Source organism: Octopus sinensis, linkage group LG26, assembly GCF_006345805.1.
Source record: "Octopus sinensis linkage group LG26, ASM634580v1, whole genome shotgun sequence".
Lineage (NCBI taxonomy): Eukaryota > Metazoa > Mollusca > Cephalopoda > Octopoda > Octopodidae > Octopus > Octopus sinensis.
Genome location: NC_043022.1, coordinates 13364119 through 13386989, shown reverse-complemented (window position 1 = coordinate 13386989; position 22871 = coordinate 13364119). Strand labels below are relative to the sequence as shown.

At 38.4% G+C, this 22871-nt stretch overlaps 1 protein-coding gene across 1 annotated transcript in view; it reads left to right on the top strand.

Annotated features, from left to right (window-relative positions):
• Positions 1-16556, top strand: part of LOC115224843 (phenylalanine--tRNA ligase beta subunit) — a 29983-nt gene extending 13427 nt beyond the window's left edge. The window contains exons 10-19 of the mRNA XM_029795784.2: positions 1481-1613; positions 3484-3535; positions 3639-3700; positions 5283-5386; positions 7742-7842; positions 8223-8303; positions 11118-11210; positions 13059-13176; positions 14521-14679; positions 16206-16556. Coding sequence (XP_029651644.1) covers positions 1481-1613; positions 3484-3535; positions 3639-3700; positions 5283-5386; positions 7742-7842; positions 8223-8303; positions 11118-11210; positions 13059-13176; positions 14521-14679; positions 16206-16354 — 1052 coding nt within the window. The 3' untranslated portion in view covers positions 16355-16556. The remainder of the gene's footprint in view (positions 1-1480; positions 1614-3483; positions 3536-3638; positions 3701-5282; positions 5387-7741; positions 7843-8222; positions 8304-11117; positions 11211-13058; positions 13177-14520; positions 14680-16205) is intronic.
• Positions 16557-22871: the final 6315 nt, after the last annotated feature.

Below are 22871 nucleotides of genomic sequence, written 5' to 3'. Positions count from 1 at the left end.
TGTTCGATCCTTCTTCTAATATAATAAAATGCTTATTTTGCACCTGTCGGTCATGCTGTATGCTGTAGGGAAGGAAGAGTAAAACAACAGATGAAGTGGGAGTGTTGTAGCAGTGAGAGAATATTTAGAGGCTTCGCTCTGAAAACGCTAGGGAAAGAAGAGTAAAACAGCAAAAGGAGGGGCTGTGAGTGACAGTTACAGGCACAAACATTTAAAGGTTCTGAAGCCAACAGTGTTTAAATTTTGATTGTAAATTATATTTGTCAATCTCACATACGCACATGAACACACACACACACACACTCGTGCGTGCAAAGAGGCAAATATGTTACATACAATAAAATGATTTCATCGTTCTAAAAAATGTAACTCAACGAGTGCGCACACACATTCATGCACTCGCACGTGCATATGTATGCCCATGCATAGATGTGCATAAATAGGTATGAGTGTCTGTATGTGCATATATATATATATATATATATATATAAACATATATATAGAGAGAGAGTGAGAAAGAGGGGGAGATATGCCTATAAACTAAGTATGTGTGTGTATATAAATATATATGCATCTATATATATACGTGGTGACACACACACATATATATATGGAGCAATCTCAAGATTAATCAGCCGAAATTGCGAGGATGATCCGGTTCTTGACTGAAGATTGAAGGCTTTGAATGTCCCGTCCATGTTTTTTGTACCGTCTTCTAAATGTTTTGCATTCTTGTCCCAGTTTGTAATTTTTTTACACATATATATATATATTACATTATATAAAAGGGCTTAGTAAAATAAATTACTTTGCCACATACTGAACTCGTTAGAAATAGCAGCTAAAAAAACTTTTTATAAAACTATTTCTAACACTTAAAGAAAACTTCTCTCATATAGTGGTTGCTCAATTCAACTCAAGAAAGTATGTGGGTAGAGACATTAAAAAATCAAATGCAAAGGTTATTTGAGTACGTACGTTTCAAGATTAGTCAAAATCGACCCTTCTCTCATCAGCTCAGAATGCCCTTGTTTGAATTTGAAAACACTGAAAATGGGAGCATACCCTTTCGGCTTGTTATTGCTTCTGAAGATCTGCTCCAAACTATATATATATATATATACACACACACATATGTGTGTGTGTTTATGTATGCATATATATGTACATGTATGTGTATGTGTGTACACAAACATACATTATGTGGGTGATTCTTCCAACCTAGACGTTACAATTGTATCTGATTCTGTGAGTGCTTCAATTCTGTGTATGTACATATTTTCTCTAGATTGCTGACAATTATTTATCAATAGTTTTCCCCGTTGTGTTGATGTACCATTTTCTACCATTGATAAATCTGTCGGCATTTTAACCGACATGGGTCTGCTAGTTAGAACATAATAAAGGTATGTTTTATGTACCATCAAATATTCTGATTACAACGTGATTATCTAACCCCTATTGTTTCCTCATATTTCAGGTGACCATTCTAAAATCACTCTAGATACCAAAAATATATTTATTGAGTGTACAGCTACAGACTTAAACAAAGCCAAGGCTGTCCTGGATACCATGGTCACCATGTTTAGTCAATACTGTGGCAATCCTTTCCAGTGAGTACTCAATACCAATTCATTTGTCGCTAGAGCAGAGCTTCTTAGAGTAAGTTAGGACTGCCCTCTGGAGGCTGTGGAAGATTTTGTGTGGGCTCTTATGATGGATGGGGTGGGCGGGGCTGGTATGCGCATCTGTGCAGTTTCTTTACAGTCTTTACTGTTTCCTATTCAAATGTTTTTCATCTTCGCCGTTTACTTGTTTTGGTCATTTGACTGTGGCCATGCTGGAGCAGCACCCTGAATAGTTTTTTTTAAATCAAGCAAATCGACCTCAGTACTTTTCTGTTAAGCCTGGTACTTATTTCTAACAGTCTCTTTTACCAAACTGCAAAGTTACAGGGGTGTAATCAAACCAACACTGGTTGTCAAACAGTGATAGGAGAGACACAAAGACACACACACACAAATATATATATATGTGTGTGTGTATATATATATATATATATATATATAAATCATAAAGATTGCATGACATTACATAAAATATTTCAAGGGTTTTTTTAAAAACAACAACCAGAAAATTTAACAAAAACATAACAACAAGAAAATTTAACAAAAACATAACAACCAGAAAATTTGGCAAAAACAAAACCCATGAAAAATTTGTTGCTAATTCCTCATCAGTCAACATCCAAGAGATCTTAGTAATATATATGTATACAACAGGCTTCTTTCGGTTTCCGTCTACCAAATCCACTCACAAGGCTTTGGTTGGTCTAAGGCTATAGAAGAAGACACTTGCCCAAGATGCCATGCAGCAGGACTGAACCTGGAACCATGTGGTTGGGAAGCAAACGTTTTACCACACAGCCACATCTGCACCTGTATTAACTTCAAAAAACATTTAAATGTAATTTCACGATAAATTGCTTGTTCACTGCGATGGCAACAATAATAATAACCACATCAACAACAACCAACAATAATAATAATCCTCTCTCCTGTAGGCACAAGGCCTGAAATTTTCGGGGAGGGGGGTAAGTCAATTATATTGATCTTAGTGCTTGACTGGTACTTAATTTATCGACCTCAAAAGGATGAAAGGCAAAGTTCACCTCAACGGGATTTGAACTCAGTGCCTAAAGACAGATAAGATGCTGGTAAACATTTTGCCCGGCATGGTAACGATTCTGCCAGCTCGTTGCCTTAACAATGATAATAATGATATTTGTTTTAATGTCTGTGATCACCTGGGTTAGAATGGAGTCTATTGAGGCAGAATTTCTATGGCTGGATGCTCTTCCTGTTGCTAACGCTCACTTATTTCCAGACAAGATGACATTTCCCGATGGCCCAGACATGTTTTCCATGGTAGATCGGAGACAACACTCGTTTACTACTATCAGGCACGTAACAAACACCATCCAATCGTGGCTGTTGCCAGCCTTGCCTGGCCTCCGTGCTGGTGGCACGTAAAAAGCACCATCCGAGCATGGCCGTTCGCCAGCCTCGTCTGGCACCTGTGTCGGTGGCATGTAAAAAGCACCCACTACACTCACGGAGTGGTTGGCGTTAGGAAGGGCATCCAGCTGTAGAAACACTGCCAAATCTGACTGACCTGGTGCAGCCTTTGGGCTTCCCAGACCCCAGTTGAACCGTCCAACCCATGCTAGCATGGAAAGCGGACGTTAAACGATAATGATGACACAATGTGAAGACAAGAGAGGAGACACACACACACGCCTTCTGTATGTATGCTTGAGAAACACTGTGCAGTCCTGGTGATTTAGATTAAGATATTCATTTCTGATTTTAATTAGATTTTATCCAGAATGTCATTGTTGTTTTAAATATTTACATTGATTTACATTTCTTTTTTTTTTCTTCGTAATTGCAACCATTAAATGTTTCTGACCATTTTACACAGGGTTGAAGTTGTGGAGGTTGTACAAGCTGATGGCACCGTGGTAAAATATCCAGTAAGTATTATGATACATAAAGTATTATTATTATTATTATTATCATCATTATTATCTATTTGAAGAAAACACCTATCAATACATATAACTTCTATTCCACCAGGACCTTGCGTATCGTAAAGAAGTTATTAGTGCCAAAACAATTAATTCTAAAGTTGGAATCAGGTAAGTTTTTATGACAATTACTCCATTTCTTGTTTTTTCTTTTCTGATTCGTTTCATTTAACATCCCTTTCTTTCCATGCTAGAATGATTTAGACAGGAGGCAATTGAGGCAGGATTTTCAACAGCCAGATGCATTTTTGTTACTAAGCCTTGTATTTCAAGTAAGGGAATTTTTAGTCCAAGGAATTCAAAAGTACAGAGCTACTGGACAATTTGTTGACAAGATGTGTCAACAGATGCTAGTTTGTAGCCATAAACACTCACCCAGATACACACACACATCCATGCATATGTGTACAATGGGCTTCTTTCAGTTTCTTCTTGTCCAGTTTCAGACATTTCTGCAGCAATACATCAGCACAAATTTACCGATACACACACTTGTATGCATGTGTCTGTGTGTGTTTGTGTGCAGATTGGTATACTAAAGAATAGGTCAAACATTTCCTCTGCATCTCGTAAAGGGCAACTAAAAGAGGTTGAGGTAGGATTTGCACTCTGACCTTGTAAAACCCTCTCCAGCAACGAGTACCCAAACAGACCCATGGGTTGAAGGGTTGTCGCCTGAGCGGTGCAGAGACATCATCCACCAAGAGTAGAAAAATTACCAACAAATGGTGAATACATCAGTACACTGTTACAGTGCATGGCCCCATATTACTGCTGCTGTGTGTGTGTGTGTGTGTGTATGTGATTAAGGAGCTTGCTTCTCAACGACATTGTTTTGTTCCACTCTGTTGCAACTTGGTCAAGTGCACTCTACTGTTGCCCTGGGCTAACCAAAGCTTTGTGAGCAGATACGGTGTATGGAAACTAATAGAAGAGCAATGCTCTTTTACTTGTTTCAGTCATTTGACTGCGGCCATGCTGGAGCACCACCTTTAATCGAGCAACTCGACCCCAGGACTTATTCTTTTGTAAGCCCAGTACTTATTCTATCGGTCCCTTTTGCCAAACCGCTAAGTAACGGGGACATAAACATACCAGCATTGGTTGTCAAGCAATGTTAGGAGGACAAACACATACACGCATATATATATACATATACATATATACGACGGGCTTCTTTCAGTTTCCGTCTACCAAATCCACTCACAAGGCTTTGGTCGGCCCGAGGCTATAGTAGAAGACACTTGCCCAAGCAGTGGGACTGAACCTGGAACCATGTGGTTGGTAAACAAGCTACTTACCACTCAGCCACTCCAGCATTGTATATGATTATACGTACATGCATGCCTTGCATCTAGGTTAGAAACCAGCTCTTTCTCTGTTGGCCAGAAATTTTGAAATAAAACTGAATAATGACACATACATATATATATGTGTGTGTTAATTTCACATGATGGTTGTAAATGAGTCCCACTGTCATACAAGTGGTGTCGTTTGTTTTTCAATCTTCCATCAAAACATGTCTGGCCATGGTGAAATATTACTTTATTTTTGAAGCAAGTGAAAACTGGCAACAGCAAGGTATCCAGCCCATTGAAAATCTGCTTCAACAAACGTCTGAAGCATATGAGCATAGGAAAAAAAAGTGAATGTTGAATTGATGATGACAATGACGTTGGCTTTCTATTTTCAGTGAAGACCCAGCAAATATTGCCAGTCTTTTGACAAAGATGTGCCTGAAGAGTCACTTAATTGATGAGGACCAAATTGAAATTGATATTCCACCCACAAGAACTGGTATCCTTTAAAAAAAAACACAATGAACAAAAAGATTGTAGTTATGAAATAGTGTAGTATATGAGTATATTATAGAAGCATAACGTACAGTTTGTGTGATATAATGCAGGTGATGTGACTGGGCTGTTAAGTGTCTCTAATCTTGTAAATGTGTCATTTTAAATTTCAATGGATTTTAGTATCAGATATATTTTTAGCATCAAGAATCAGTTATCATTTGTCTAGAATAGTTTCAAGAGAGTTGAGCAAATCGACCTCAGGACTTATTCTTTGTAAGCCTAGTACTTATTCTATCGGTCTCTTTTGCCGAACTGCTAAGTTACGGGGACATAAACACACCAGCATCGGTTGTCAAGCCATGTTGAGGGGACAAATACATACACACACACATATATATATATATATATATATACACATATATACGACGAGCTTCTTTCAGTTTCCATCTACCAAGTCCACTCACAAGGCTTTGGTCGGCCCGAGGCTATAGTAAAAGACACTTGCCCAAGGTGCCATGCAGTGGGAGTGAACCCGGTACCATGTGGTTCGTAAGCAAGCTACTTGCCACACAGCCACTCCTACGCCTATACGTATATAGATGTTAAATAGATTTCCCATTGTTGGAAAAGGCTCCTGTTATTTTTGACAAATCCATGGGGTAGGCAGCTCTTCTCAGAAAAAGAAACTCTGATGTAAAACTTGCAGTCAAAACAGTGCTAGTTACCTTGCAGTGCTTGTTACTGGAACTTATCTACTATGGTGACCGAGAAAGTATCAAAAACTGCTTTTGTCACTTAAATCCAATGATGTACAGACGTCTCACTGTCATAATAAGAGATAGCTATCATCTGTGACAAGATGAGACAATCATCATATGTTATGTATATATTACATTCCTTTTTCACATCCATTTTTCCATGTTTGTATAGGTTAGACATTTAACCCTTTAGTGTTCAGATTATTCAATCAAACATAACACCTATTGATTCCCATTGATTTGAATTAATCATGTATTTTCTCATATCTTCAAGATCTTGATGGTGCAATTACTTAATGTAGAATAACATTGTAGGGTAGGTGTGAGAGCCTGGATCTGGTCAGTTTGAACATAAAACAGATTAGTTATTTTGGCCGGATATGGCCGGTTTAAATACTAAAGCGTTAATTTCATTTTGACACAAATGAAATTTAAATGTTGAAGTGAAACTAATGCTTTTTTGTGTGCTTTTAAATGGATTACAAACATCTTCCACGCTGCAATTGTTTTTATAAATATACACATGCATGTCGGTGGCACGTAAAAAGCACCATCCGAATCGTGGCCAAAGCCAGTGCCGCCTCGACTGGCTTCCGTGCAGGTGGCACGTAAAAAGCACCATCCGAACCGTGGCCGAAGCCAGTGCCGCCTTGACTGGCTTCCGTGCAGGTGGCACGTAAAATGCACCAATCCGACCGTGGCCGATGCCAGCCTCGCCTGGCACCAGTGCAGGTGGCACGTAAAAAGCACCCACTACACTCACGGAGTGGTTGGCGTTAGGAAGGGCATCCAGCTGTAGAAACATTGCCAGATAAGACCGGAGCCTGGTGCAGCCCCCTGGCTTCCCAGATCCCCGGTCGAACCGTCCAACCCATCCTAGCATGGTAAACAGACGTTAAGCGATGATGATGATGTACAACTAACATCTTTCATTTTCTGCCTACTAAATCCACTTCGCAAGACTTTGGTATGCCCAAGGTGCCACATTGAAGAACAGAACCCAAAAGTACAAGTTTGGGAAGCAGACTTCTTAACCACACAGCCATACCTGCAACAGCATAACCTAATATACACAGATTAAAGATTAACAATAAATTCTTTCGTGTGGTAAGTAGCTTGCTAACCAACCACATGGTTCCGGGTTCAGTCCCACTGCGTGGCATCTTGGGCAAGTGTCTTCTGCTATAGCCCCGGGCCGACCAATGCCTTGTGAGAGGATTTGGTAGACGGAAACTGAAAGAAGCCCGTCGTATATATGTGTGTGTGTGATTGTATGTCTGTCCCCCAAACATCGCTTGACAACCGATGCTGGTGTGTTTACGTCCCCGTAACTTAGAGGTTCGGCAAAAGAGACCGATAGAATAAGTACTGGGCTTACAAAGAATAAGTCCCGGGGTCGATTTGCTCGACTAAAGGCGGTGCTCCAGCATGGCCGCAGTCAAATGACTGAAACAAGTAAAAGAGTAAAAGAGTAAAGAGTATTTAAGTTTCAGCAGGGAATAATGAAAGCTGATTGGTTGAATAATACCAACCAATCAGAAAAGCACAATATATTGTAGCAGTTTCAATATGCGTCATTGTTCCTTAACATTGCTCAGATATAATCCATGCCTGTGATATTATCGAGGATGTTGCCATTGCATACGGCTATGATAACATTTCATACACTTTTCCACAAACTTACGCAACAGCAACACAAGTAAGTATAATAACCAAATAAATCTACTATTTTTTAATTTTTATAAGACAAGGCAAGCATTATCTTTCTTCGTCTTTCTTATGATGGTTTTTTTTTTTTAAATTTTATTTCTGTTGGCTGAGTATTCCTAAATTACAGCAACATTCATCCTAAACCAGGACTGCCATGTCATGTTGGCAAACAATCTTTATTCCAAAGTATTGTTGCTGAATATCTCTTGTTATGAGATTTACAACTAGTAATTTTCTTAAATGGAAAATATATAATTGATTAAAGTTCATTCTTTGTATGAAAAAAAAATGACTTTTATTTCACACTAAAAACCCAAAATTACTACCTTGCCAACCCAACTATCTATTGGTCCACCCTTTTATTTTCAGGTTCCTATGAATCAATTAGGTGATCTATTGAGGGTCAACATTGCAGCTGCTGGTTTCTCTGAGGTCCTTACTTTTGCATTGGTGAGCTTGACCTTTTTATTGTTCAATATATTTAATGTTGTGCATGCTTACATGAGTACACGAGTCTGATGAAGTTGTAACATTCATGCCTTTCCTTCATACAAAACCGGAAATGGAAATGAGAACAACTTGCAAGTTTAGAAACTAACTCAGTGCAAAGTATTTGCATGTGTGTGTGAATACATTACTTATAGAAGTTTGTATTTATATGTGTATATGTTTGTGTGTATACACTCACTAGTTCGATTTCCGTTCATTTGCCTTTTTTTTTTTCTAAAATTTTCGTTGCTTCTTGCAACCTCTTCAATATATATACCATCCGATTCGTGGCCGTTGCCAGCTTCGTCTGGTCTCCGTGCCGGTGGCACGTAAAAAACACCATCCGATTGTGGCCGTTTGCCAGCCTCGTCTGGCACCTGTGCCGGTGGCACTTAAAATTCACCCACTACACTCACGGAGTGGTTGGCGTTACAAAGAGTATCCAGCTGTAGAAACACTGCCTGGTGCAGCCTTCTGGCTTCCCAGACCCCAGTTGAACCGTCCAACCCATGCTAGCATGGAAAGCGGACGCTAAACGAAGATGATGATATATTAAAACATAGACTTAAAGTTTGGTCACAGAGTGACCAATGGTTTTGTATCCATGAAAGCTACAGCCTTGTGGACAACTCATCAGACTTCATACTGGGATCATTACAGTGCAGTCCATAGTATCCGTGGATCTACAACAGAGGGATACCACCTCCAAAAACTGGTTCACCAGTCAGCATCATTGGAATGTGGCTGGCATAATAGAATAGGAGCTTGATTTGCATATTCAAAACATTTCCCATTATATACATATATATATATATATATATAGTTAATCCAAACATGAAAACACAAAGAGAAAACACAACATCGCGAGGACGTGGAACAAATATAGTATTATTGGACGCTCAGGAAGGAAGGGAAGAAGGAGGGTTTAGCGTTTCGAGCGGAGCTCTTCATCAGAAACATAGGAAAAGGAAAGATCCAGAGAAGGGAAGACGGAGGAAAAAAAGTCGCCAATGGTACACACACGGTCACATTTTGAATGACCGGAAGGAAATGGGTGAAGAAAAGTTCTTTCAAAGACAGGAGAGTGCAAGAGGTGGTATGTGTGTGTAAGTGTGGATATGTGCGTGCGCGAAGGTCTGCGTGTGTGTGTGTGTGTTGTAGGGCTTAGTATTGTTTAAGGTCAAGGAATTAGGAGTGGCTCTTGTGTCTACCCATGGCCAGTGAGAGGTACTCCTAGTTTGAAGTATGTGTGTGTGTGTTTTGTTTGTAGTGTATGTGTGTGTTCGTGTGTGTATGCATAGTTTGTGTGTGTGGCAAATAACTATGCTTTACTTTGTGTATGTGTGCATGTACGTGCGTATGTGTCCACATGTATGTATAATTGTGTGCTGTGTGTATGGGATGTATGTGTGGGTTCATTTGTGTGTGTGTGTATGTGCGTGCATGTTGTATGTGCCTGTAGTTGTGTGTGTAAGCATATGTGGGTGTATATATGTGTATCCGTGGGGTTGTGAGTGTTGGGTGTGTGCATGCGTGTGTGTGTGTCTGTGTCTATATGTGTCTGTGCACGTGTAGGCATATATTGTGTGTATGTATAGGTTTGTGTGTGAATTTGTGTTTGTGGGTTTTGGAGTTGTGTAGGCATAATGTGCGTGCGTGTGTGTGCTTACATGCATGTATGTGCATGTGTATCTGTACCCATATGTGTATAATTGTGTGTGTATCTGTATGAGTATTGTTTGTTGGAGGTATATGTGGGCATCTGTACTATATATATAATAGTAGGGAATATAATTCCAAAGTTTACAGGGAAAAATTCAATTTAGCATTTTTAAATCAAATTTCACAATATATAATACATGTATATGATTTAAAGAAAAAAAACCTCTATTAAACAATTCAATAAAGAAACATGTTATTCACGCCATATAGAAAACAGATACTATAAAGAAAACCTTTTTATAAAAATCAATAAAGTACAATAAATAGTAAACAGTAGTAAAAAGACTACACGCATTTATTTATTGTACTTTATTGATTTTTAGAATAAGGTTTTTTTTATAGTATATGTTTTCTATATGGCGTGAACATCTTTCTTTATTGAATTGTTTAATAGAGATTTTTCTCTAAATTATATACATACATACATATATACATATATATATATACACACACACACACTATAAATATATATACATATATAGATGTGACCGCGTGTGTACCGTTGGCGATTTTTTTTCCTCTGTCTTCCTTTCTCTGGATCTTTCCTTCTCCTATGTTTCCGACGAAGAGCTCCATTCGAAACGTTAAACCCTCCTTCTTTCCTTAGCGTCCAATAATACTATATTTGTTCCACGTCCTTGCGTTGTTGTGTTTTTTTGTGCTTTCATGTTTGGATTAACTTTATATACATACACTATACATATATATTGGGTTCGTGCATAATCATTGCGGCTTTTTTTCAACAAATTCTATTGAGCAAAAACAATAACGACATTTAACCAAAACGTCTTTAAATGACAGTCTGATCGTCTGCCAAGCAGATGGGAAGCAGTAATTGAAGTAGATGGTGAATATCCTCCAGAATAATAATTGAAAGATGTTTTTGTTAAATGTCGTTATTGTTTTTGTTGAATAAAATTTGTTGAAAAAAAAGCCGCAATAATTATGCACCAATCCAATATATATATATATATATATATATATATAAGTAGGAAAATAATAAATGTATATTAATTATTGTTTCATAATGCTTTTTGTTATATTTTGGTGTAGTGTTCAAGAGAGGACATTGCTGATAAACTTCGACTTAATATCAATGATATAAAACCTGTACACATTTCCAACCCTAAAACAGCAGAATTCCAGGTAAGTCTATACCAGCGGTTCTCAACCATTTTTATCCATGGACCCCTTTTGGTCATTATTTTATTCTGGTGGACCCTCATAGCTATTCAGTGTTTAAAAACTAGTTTTATAGAAACTTCTTTCAAAATTCCTTTTTACCCCCACCACATATTAACTTGTGTGGGTTAAACTATGTAAAATGTTAGAGAAAGAAGCCTAGCTATTTCTAGCAATGCATACCAATACATACACCTAAAGGAAAATCTTTTCAGGGGCCCTTAAAATACCATTGTGGATCCCTAATTCACTATTTTGTTGTGTGCACCCCCAAAATCTTATATGGACCCCTTTGAGAACCTCTGATCTATACTATACACCCTTTGCATACCACTCCACTCAGAGTCATACAGCCACCCCATATCACCCCAATTATTGGTCCTTTCTCTTAATGCCGCTCTAGCCGTGTACCCGATTCTGAGTAGAATATCAACCAATGAGAAAAGGTATTTTACTCCTCGTCACTCGGTGCCCTCCATTTTTGTACCTGCAATATGCTTATTCTGTTTCTCTACAGATAATCTATATTTCAAGAAAACATTGAGTTCGCCAGCCTCGTCTGGCACCTGTGTCGGTGGCACATAAAATCACCCACTACACTCTCGGAGTGGTTGGCGTTAGGAAGGGCATCCAGCTGTAGAAACACTGCCAGATCTGACTGGCCTGGTGCAGCCTTCGGGCTTCCCAGACCCCAGTTGAACCGTCCAACCCATGCTAGCATGGAAAGCGGACGTTAAACGATGATGATGATGATGATGATGATAGAGTGCAATCATGGCTGTGCGGTTAAGAAGGCTCCCAACCAACACAGTTTCAGGTTCAGTTCCACCAAGTGTCACCTTGGGCTGGCCAAAGCCTTGTGAGTGAATTTGGTAGACAGAAACTGAAAGAATCCCAATGTGTGTGTGTGTGTGTGTGTGTGTGATATTGTCGTGCAAGCAGTGTCATTTGTTTTCAGTCTTCCTTGAAAATATGTCCAACCGAGGGGAAATATCACCTTGCATGGAAACAGGTGAAGGTTGCAACAGAAAGGGTATCCAGCTGTAAGACAAAGCCCCGAAAATATATTCCTGTAACCCATGCCAGCATGGGAAAATGGACATAAAGAAATATGGTAAATATTTTGTAGGTGTGTGTGTGTGTGGCTATGTGGTTAAGAAGCTTGCTTCCCAAGCATGTGGTCTCCGGTTCAGTCTTATTGTGTGGCACCTTGGACAAGTGTCTTCCACTATAATCCTTGGAGTGGATTTGGTAGGCTGAAAGTGAAAGAAGCCGGTCATATATATGTATATCTATGAGTGTGTGTGGGGGGGGGTTGTGTCTCTGTGTGCCCACCACTGCTTTGCAACCGGTGTTTGTTTACATCCCTGTAACTTAGTGGTTCAGCAAAAGAGATTGATAGAATAAGTACCAGACTTTACAAAAAATAGTAAGTGCTGAGATCGATTCGGTCGATTAAAATTCCTCAAGGCAGTGCCCCAGCATGGCCAGTCTAATAACTGAAACAAGCAAAAGATAAAAGGGGTGTGTGTGTGTTGTGTTTGTGCCTCATCGCAGCTTGACAACCAGTGTTGGTTTGTTAACATTCCTGCAACTTAGTAGTCCAGCCAAAGAGACTGATAGATCTGTTTGTCTGAATCCTTCAGGGCAATGCCCCACCATGGCTGCTGTCCAATGATTGAAACAAGTAAATGATAAAATATTAGATTTATAAATAAATTTTCTATGCTCATTCGTATTTCATCATATTGACATAATGAACCACTGTCTGTCTCGAAATAACAACCTAAACTTATGTGTTTTCTTTTGAAGGTTGCTCGTACAATGCTCCTACCTGGTTTGTTGAAAACCTTGTCCAACAACAAGAATATGCCTCTTCCATTAAAACTATTTGAGATCTCCGATGTTGTTTTACAGGACTCCAGCAGAGGTGAGTTGCAAAGCTCAGTTAAATATTGGTGATTGTAGTGTTTATGGAGGCAGAAATAGCAGTGGCAGTAGTAGTGGTAGTGGTGAAAGCACATAGTTGAGTAGTTAGGGTGGTGTCTGTAGCCTAATGGTTAGAAGGTCGTGGGTTCAAGTCTTGGGCTGGATTACGCATTGTGTCTTTGCGTAAGGGACTTCATTTTACTCCTTTTGTTGTTTTAGTGTACTCAGCTGTAAATAAGTACCAGCTGAATGGTGCTGGTGGCTGTTGTTGTTTTTGTTTCAAACAAGCACAATGGCTGTGATTATTAAAGTGCTAATCAATCAACCAACCAGCTAAAAAAATCCAAGCTGCTTTTCCTGTCTTCTCCAAACCCTTGTAGCAATGCATGTCACATTAGTTATTGGTAATTCACTGACAACAAGTTAGTAGGAGGAGTAAGTGTTATCACATCTTTGGAATCAAGAGGAAAGCTTCACCATTTTTGTTGCCATATTTCTGTCAAAATACATTGCCATTGTTTCTGTTACTTTTCAACGTCAAGCTAAGTAAAATCACAGCCGTCCATGCATAGAGATATTTCCTCCACATCCCTCTCTCAGCTGGGATATCCTAGTCTTGTGGGTTTGTGGGTGCTGGTGCCACGTAAAAATGCCCAGGCCTGTTCCACCTTCAAAGCACCCAGTACACTCTGTAAAGTGGTTGGCATTAGGAAGGGCATCCAGCTATAGAAGTCATGCCAAACAGACAAATGGGACCCAAATTGCTCTGTAGCTGGCCAGCTCCTATCAAACCATCCAACTCATGCCAGCGTAGAAAATGGGCGTTAAACGATGATTATGATGACAATGAGAACGATTTTAGTAAAGTAACTTTGTCGTTATTAATTAGTATCTGGAGAATAAATTAACATAGCATTTTGATGGAAGGTTTTTAACTTAAATCACTTTGTAACTGGAAGTTTGTATCATTGAATCAGGTGATCTCAGGCAGGCTGGTATCAAAAGGATTAAATGGGTTGGCTTCAAAAGGGTAACAGCAATTGCAGCCGGTTGAGACCTCCAAGTTTCAAACTTAATTACTGTAAGGTTTACAAGTGCAGCACTTTTTTAGTACAAGGAGTAGGTGCTGAAAAGTTCTTGGCTTTAAGGTTCTGGTTGGAGGACCACTTCAATAGGTATGTGATTCTGAGAGGGAAATATGTTGAATAATGCCATAATTAATTGATCCTCCTCCTGTATTTTCGTTTACCCAAAGCGAGGAACTGCTCAGCCCCTCCTCATAATGTAATAAACGTTTGCATTTATATATAGTTTTTGTTCTTTTCACTTTGCTTCTTTCTTGAAGACAATGGAGCGAAGAATGAACGTCATTTGTGTGCTGTCTACTACAACAAGAATTCTGGTTTCGAAGTCTTACATGGCTTGATGGACCGCATTATGCAGCTGCTGGATGTAAAGTATGCATCAGACAGTGCTGCAAACTATTACATCAAACCACTCGAAGGTATGTGGGGTTTTTGTTAATTCTAAAATCCCTCCAAGCATTCACTGCCCTTTGCATTTCTATTATCAATGTCCAATATTTTAAATCCAAGTTTGTTCCCATTAACGAGGGTGGCCGGATCTACCTCATACTTACACAAACTGCTCTCACACTATCTTACCCAGTTACGGATGTCCTCCTTCCTCAAGCCAGCCCTCCCAATCTCCTCCTCCACATTTTCTTTGGTCGACCTTGCTTTTGCGGTTCGTTCACCTTATGTGATAATATATTAACTTCAATTGGTCACTCATTACGGACAGAATCAGTGGAGCTTTGGGAAAAATGTCTTGCATCATTTAGTTATGATTAAGGCAGTGAGCTGGCAGAATTGTTAGCATGCTGGGCAAAATTCCTAGCGGCATTTTGTCTGTCTTTACGTTCTGAGTTCAAATACTGCCAAGGTCGACTTTGCCTTTTGTTCGTCAATAAAATAAGCATCAGTTGAACACCCCCTCCACAGAATTGCGGCCGTTTTCCCAAAATTTGAAACCATTATTTACATATGGTTCTGTTCAAACCCTGGCTTTACTTTCCCTTCTGGAGGTGATAAGATAAAGTACCAGTCAAGCACTGGCGGTTGATGGCATTGACTAACACCCTCCCTCTAAAATTGCTTAAGTTAGGAACCATTATTATTATTATTGGAGAAATAAACTGGCAGAATTGGTAGAGCATCAGAAAACATTTTCTTATTATAATTATATTATTGGAACAGCTAACGTATCAATTCCTATAATCTGATTTTTACGGCTCTAGATCTATTTTAAGTATTCATCTAATGTAGTGATTCTGTGTACAAAGCATTCGTATCGGCGCCACATGCAAAGCACTCATACATCAGCACCACATAGTGGGCACTTGTGCTGGCACCATGTAAAACACACCCAACACAGTCTGCGAAATGGTTGGCATTAGGAAGGACATCCAGCCATAGCAATCATGCCAGAATAGACAATTGGAGCCTGGACAGCTCTCCAGCTGACCAGCTCCTATGAAACCACCCAAACCATGCCAGAATGGAAAATGGACATCAAATGATTATAATGATAATGATGATGGACTCCTTTGATTCTTATTTTACACAGGTGGATGCATCAAAAATTCTTTTTTACTTTTATAATTAGCTGTTATTAGGAATTGTACTGAAAAAATTTAGAAGTTTGACTAATTTATTGCACATAAATTTTAACAGCAAAATCTTATATGAACCCCTGTTGCGAACCCCTGAAACACATCAAAGCAGTCCCCACCTCCATCCCAGTATGGTCACAGTCCAGTGACTAAAACTAGTAAATAGATGAAAAAAGATAAGCTCCCTTCCTAATCTTTTCCTTCATTCAATTCACATGTGTTTTTCCCCATCTAATTTCAATAATTCCTAGGGTTTTGCATTGTCTGTGTTTTCAGGAAAAAATATTGTAGCAAAAACACCAAGAAACTCAGCCCTTATCGTCTTGATTACTTACCTTTAATTTTTATTGTTGCAGATCCGACTTTTTTCCCCGGCCGTTGTGCAGAGATCATTGCTGGAAACCAAAGTGTTGGCAAGTTTGGAGTATTACACCCAGATGTGATCACAAAGTTTGAGCTCAACATGCCATGCTCTGCTTTAGAGATCAATATTGAGAAACTATAAAATGGCTTTTCTTGCACAATTTGAAATCCATTTGTATGGATTACACCATCAGCCTGGTCTTTGACCGACAATCACAAACACCACTGCAATCTAATTTATGCAATATTGTAATTGATTAATTAAATGCATTGATCATGAAAATCTATGTATGTGTATATATACGCACTCAAAAGAGCAGTAATAAAAATTGTCAAGTGTTATATTTATATTGTCTTCTTTTTTTTTCATGAGTTAAATTCTATTCTTAAATGATATAATTTACTACACAGAAGCCTAGTAGTATATCAGTTTTTTCTTTAGGTAATTGGGTCTCAGCTATATTTAATGTCTCATTTATTTCCTGTTTACATTCATTTACTCCCAGCTGCTCTCATATAATGTTGGGGTGGCCATGTATCTCTTCTCCAACTCACCTCCCTGTTGAAGTCCCTTTTATTTATACTTTTCATCTCTCAACCCCTTGCATAAATCCACGCCCCTGATTCCAGGCAATGACCTGAATAATAATAATAATAATAATATCGAAAAATACCTTAGGAATGAAAACCCAGGTTTGAAATTTCCCCAAGACACCTGATGAAGGCTGGAGAGTATATCAGCTGAAATGTTGTGTTAACAACAAACAAGATGAGGACAAATATCCATCAAATGTAAATAATGTAAAATCTATAATGTGCCTTCTAGTGGGGTTGGGCAAATTATATAAAATGAGATGGGTGCAAAGAGTATTAGTGTGAGGGAAATGTAGTAGCAGAGTGAGTGGGATTGATATCAGGGAAGGGGAGGACAACGTTGTGTAAGCAACAAATTGGAGTGGTGATTGGATGAAAAAAGTGCAACTGTCATATATACATGTACTTTCATAAATACACACACGTGCACATAGGTAACTATTAAAACTCCAATGAAGAGGAAGAAAGATGGGTGAGAGGAATACGTAGCCCTCTTAAAGAAAAAGGGGGTAGGTGACTTTTCTGCTATCCCTCGCAAAGAAACACCCACACATACATACATACGTCTACTATACACCATTTTAAACTCATGATTACCTCTGTAAATGTGTGTGTGTCATGTCCTATAACTATCTGTCTCTCTACTTTCGTAGGGTCTTCCCTGTTGCTGTCACATATTGTGAGATTCTAAAATTACGTCAAAATTTTCAAATTTGGTATATTGAAATAATTTTCCGCGTTAAATCCGATTTTGTTATTTATTTGCTCCAGAAAAATTGCAGAAAAATCTTACTGAGGTTTAAAGTTTAATCAACTTTTCCTAATCAGAAAACAGGATTTGGAAGCTGGCATTTTCTGCATGATAGCTGTCTATCATGAAACGAAAGCAAAATCATTAGGAAGAGGAATTTTTATCAAACAAACCTTGCCTGGACTTGTGCATCAGAGTGTAATTTCTAGATACAATCCCAAGGCCATTCATGACCAAAGGTGGTCTTTACCTTTTTTTTTCAATGGAACTGTATATTTTTTGGAAGGATTTCATTCTTGAAACGCTAATTCCATGTTTTTTAAACTTCTGTTGCCCCCCCCCTTCTTCTTCCATAATGTCTTCAGAAGAGCAACCACGATTAAAATGACTTTCCATCATTTTTCATCATTTTATTGTATTCCACCACATTCTGAAACATTTGGAATTCACATTTAAAAAAAAAATCTCACCCACATCGCTTTCATTATACATTTTGTAATTAAATTTTTTAAATTTTTTCCTTTTTTATTCTTCATAATTTTGCTCTGTAAAAACTTCTTTCTGCATGACATGAAAAGTAAATTACGAGAAAAACTAGAATAATAATAATAATGAAATTATTGTATACAGTGCTCAGGTGCACCACAACTTGTCAGAAAGTGCGTATGCAGTAATGTACAAATGTCTGGAAAGCGAACAGTGTATGAGTCAGATACATGCTTGCGTGTGTATGGAGGGGAGAAAATCAGGTGTAGTGTTGGCGAATCTCAGAAAGCATGGAAGTTTTGAAGGATGCAGTGCTCCGACAACTAACAACTGATGCCGGCAGTTTGTTCCATGCTTCAGCAACTCTCAGCGTGAAAAAATGTTTCCTAAAGTCATGGAAGGAGCTGTGCTGTTTTCTGACTTTGTAAATATGTCCACGGGTGTTAGACGGGTGGAGTTTGAAAAGAATATATCAGCACTTACCAGATATAATCCCCTTCATATTTAATTTTACATACCAAATTTTTCATCTCCCACATAAAATAAAAAAATAAAAAATAGAAATAAATATAAGGTTTTACTGAGGACAAGGTGCTGCTGTGACAAAGAGAGGCAGAGAGGGAAAAACAAACGAAATGCCATTAGCATAGCTACACATGTCTGCCCCAACCCTACACACACACACACACTGACTTTATTTCCTCATAACTTTCATAAAAATAGATTTTGTTTTTTAAGGAAAAGTTCTACAAACTGCTTTCAGATGGTGTAGATTATAAATAATTATACTAGAATTTAATGTGCAAATAAAAAAATGAAATGAAATAAAATTGGTGGGCGCACACACACACACACACATATACATACAGGCAAACATCGCATAATTTTTTAAATTTCATTTTTTAATATTAATTTCTGATATAATCGTCATTTACACCATCTGGAAGGTTTTAATTATTGAAAATTTCATTAAAACAATAACTTTTTTTTTTTCTTTTCTTCTGAAAGTGATAAAGAAACAAAATCGCGTGGGGCACATTTGTGTAAGTATGCCCAAAATCGAAATAGTAGTAGTAGTACATCTATTGACAAGCACACATACACACACACACATATATACATACATACATATATATTTATATATATATATACATAAATACATATATATATATACATACATAAATACATATATATTTATATATATATATACATACATAAGTACATATATATTTATATATATATACATACATAAATACATATATATTTATTTATATACATACATACATATATATTTATATATATACATACATACATATATATTTATATATATACATACATACATATATATTTATATAGACATACATAAATACATATATATTTATATATATACATACATAAATACATACATATATACATACATAAATACATATATATACATACATACATATATATATATATATATATGTGTGTGTATGTATATAAATATATATGTATGTATGTATGTATACACGCACACACACATATATATATATATATATATGACGGGCTTCTTTCAGTTTCCGTCTACCAAATCCACTCACAAAGCTTTGGTCGGCTCGAGGCTATAGTAAAATATACTTACCTAAGGTGCCACGCAATGGGACTGAACCTGGAACCGTGCTACTTACCACACACACACAAACATGTATTATATACAACAGATTCTTTGTCGTCTGCTGTTCCTTTCTTTTACGTCCGAAAGCAGACGACAGGTAATTGCATTGAAGCGCATGCGTTAAAAGAGTGGGAGGTAGAAAAAAACAAACAAACAAAACGTACGCCGCCGTCGTCGTCACCTTTAAACGATATCACAACTAACTCCACCACCACCATCGTCACCACAATTTGCTTCAGTGAATATCTCTACTGACACCACCACTACCACCTCCTCCTCCAACCAATATCTCTACTCATACCACCACCACCTTTATTTTTTGTTAGTAACTTTGACTCTCTTTTACTCTTTTACTTGTTTCACTCATTTGACTGTGGCCATGCTGGAGCACCGCATTTAGTCGAGCAAATCGACCCCAGGACTGTGCTTGCGTTCTGAGTTCAAATTCCGCCGAGGTCGACTTTGTATTTCATCCTTTCGGGGTCGATTAAATAAGTACTGGGGTCGATATAATCGACTTAATCCGTTTGTCTGTCCTTGTCTGTCCCCTCTGTGTTTGGCCCTTTGTGGGTAGTAAAGAAATAGGTATTTCGTCTGCCGTTACGTTCTGAGTTCAAATTCCACCGAGGTCGACTTGGCCTTTCATCCTTTCGGGGTCGATAAATTAAGTACCAGTTGCGTACTGGGGTCGACCTAATCGACTGGCCCTCCTCCCCCAAAATATCAGGACTTGTGCCTAGAGTAGGAAAGAATATATGACCAAATTTTATTCGTTGTTTTCATAAACTTCCTTTCAGTTAGTGCTGCCTTAATGTATGAAGCCCACTGTCAATAAATACATAGTATAGGACCCAGAACATTGACTTTCTCGGGAGCGGATGATGCTGCTTAAAGCCCTGCCCTTAGCCTTGCTTGAGGAAGGCCTGATAACAAAAAATCATTCCAGTGATAATAATGTACCAGGCCCAACTACTCCATCGTCAGGAAAAAAAAAATTTAAATCGATTAAAATGCAGTCTAAGGGGAATAACTCATGCACGATTCTTTCTTCAATTTACGATTTTATCGGATTTATTTTATTAAAGTGATTTCCTCCTCATTGTAATTAATATTTATTTCGTTATTGCCCACAAGGGGCTAAACATAGATGGGACAAACAAGGACAGACAAACGGATTAAGTCGAATACATCGACTCCAGTGTGTAACTGGCACTTATTTAATCGGCCCCGAAAAGATGAAAGACCAAGTCGACCTCAGCAGGATTTGAACTCAGAACGTAACGGCAGACGAAATACCTATTTCTCTATTACCCACAAGAGGCTAAACACAGAGAGGACAAACAAGAACAGACAAACGGATTAAGTCGATTACATCAAACCCTGGTACTTAAATTATCGACCTCAGCGGAATTTGAACTCACGGCATAACGGCAGACAAAATACTGCTGAGCATTTCGCCTGGCGTGTAGTCTACAGCTGACTTGGTAAAAGCTCACAATATTATCCACCATCCTTTCTTCGGTCACCTTTTTGAATTATATATTTCTATTACCCGTGGACATGCGAATGAAAAAAAAAAATTAAATATATGTTGGGATGCTGAAAAGTTCCTATCTTTAACGGTGTCGCGAAAGACCTGGTCAGGGGCCTAAGCTTCCAATTTCTTTTACAGGGCTTAGAAAAACTGAAGGACCACTGCAACAAGTGTGTGAATCTGAGAGGAGAATATGTTGAATAAAATCACAATTAACTGATCCTCTTGTATTTGCTTTTACCCAAAGCGAAGAACTTTTCAGCTAAGCCCTTGTACTGCCATTGCTTCTGTTACTTTTCAACGTCAAGTAAACATCAGTTGTATTTTCGTTCCAAAAATACCATTTGTCATCATCAGCATTTAACGTCCGTTTTCCATTCTGACAAGGGTTGGACAGTTTGGCTGAAAACTGGTAAGCCGGAGAGCTACACTAGGTTCTAATTTGGTTCAGCATGGTTTCTACGGCTGGACGCCCTTCCTAACGCCAACCACTCCAAGAGTGTAGTGGGTGCCATTGGCTTGAGACCAGCATCGGCCGCACGCTCAAGCTGCTTTTTACATGCCATCGGCACTGGAATCAGCCGTGGCTACAATTTCATTTGGTTTGACAGGTCTTCTCAAGCACAGCATATCGCCCAACGTTTGAGGAGTGATTTTTACATACCAGTTACATGACATAGGCATCAGCCATGACTACGATCACACTCAGCTTGATGGGTCTTCTCAAGCGCAACATGTCACCAGAGGTCTTGGTCACTTGCCATTGCCTCTGCGAGGGCCAACATTCGAAGATCTTGCTTCACCAATCTGGTGAAAAGTCGACATACTTGAAGTTGTCGGAGGAAATTTAAGAAGATCCACAATGACTAGTGCAACACTAGAATGGAGATCTCATTCTTGCTCACAACATCATAAGCGGAAAGTGTAACTTCTCGAAAGAGCTGTTCTTCACTCCTGCTCCAGAGCGTCGGCTGCGGGGTCATTCCGAAAAGCTCTATCTACGACGATTTCATCTCAATCGAAGGAGAGGGGCTTTCTCCGTCCGGGTTGCGGATCCGTGGAATAAGCTGCCGAACGAGATAGTGAAGATGCCAACGACCGCTCGGTTCAAAGTCTCCCTTGACCTCAAGTGGCCTGAACTCTTTACATGAACACCACCCTGTACATAACTCCATGTCCCGCTACATGGCCTTGCTTTTTTGCTTTTTGAGCCAAAAAATTAACTAACTAACTAACATATACAACTATAATTGGGACGATCTTTAGCCAAAATTAAAAGTTAACCCCAACAACAACATCAACCACCACATTTGACAACAACAAATAATAATAATAATGATATAGACAGTTGTTATTTCAAAGAAAATCTCTTTATTTTACATTGAAAGTTAAAAACAAATTTATTGAGCAATAAATGAATTAATAATAATAATATTTGAATGTAGCTCTTATTCCCCAGCACACACGTACATGTGGTGCAGGGACAGGACTTGCCCCATGGGGTGTGGGAGCCCCACATAACAGTTTATTTGTCTTGTTGTTTGTCAATTTTTTTTTTATTTATCATTTTCAAGTTTTATCTCAACATTGGTAACATTTCACTATTTTTTTTCTTTTGTATATTTCTGTTTCTGAGAAGA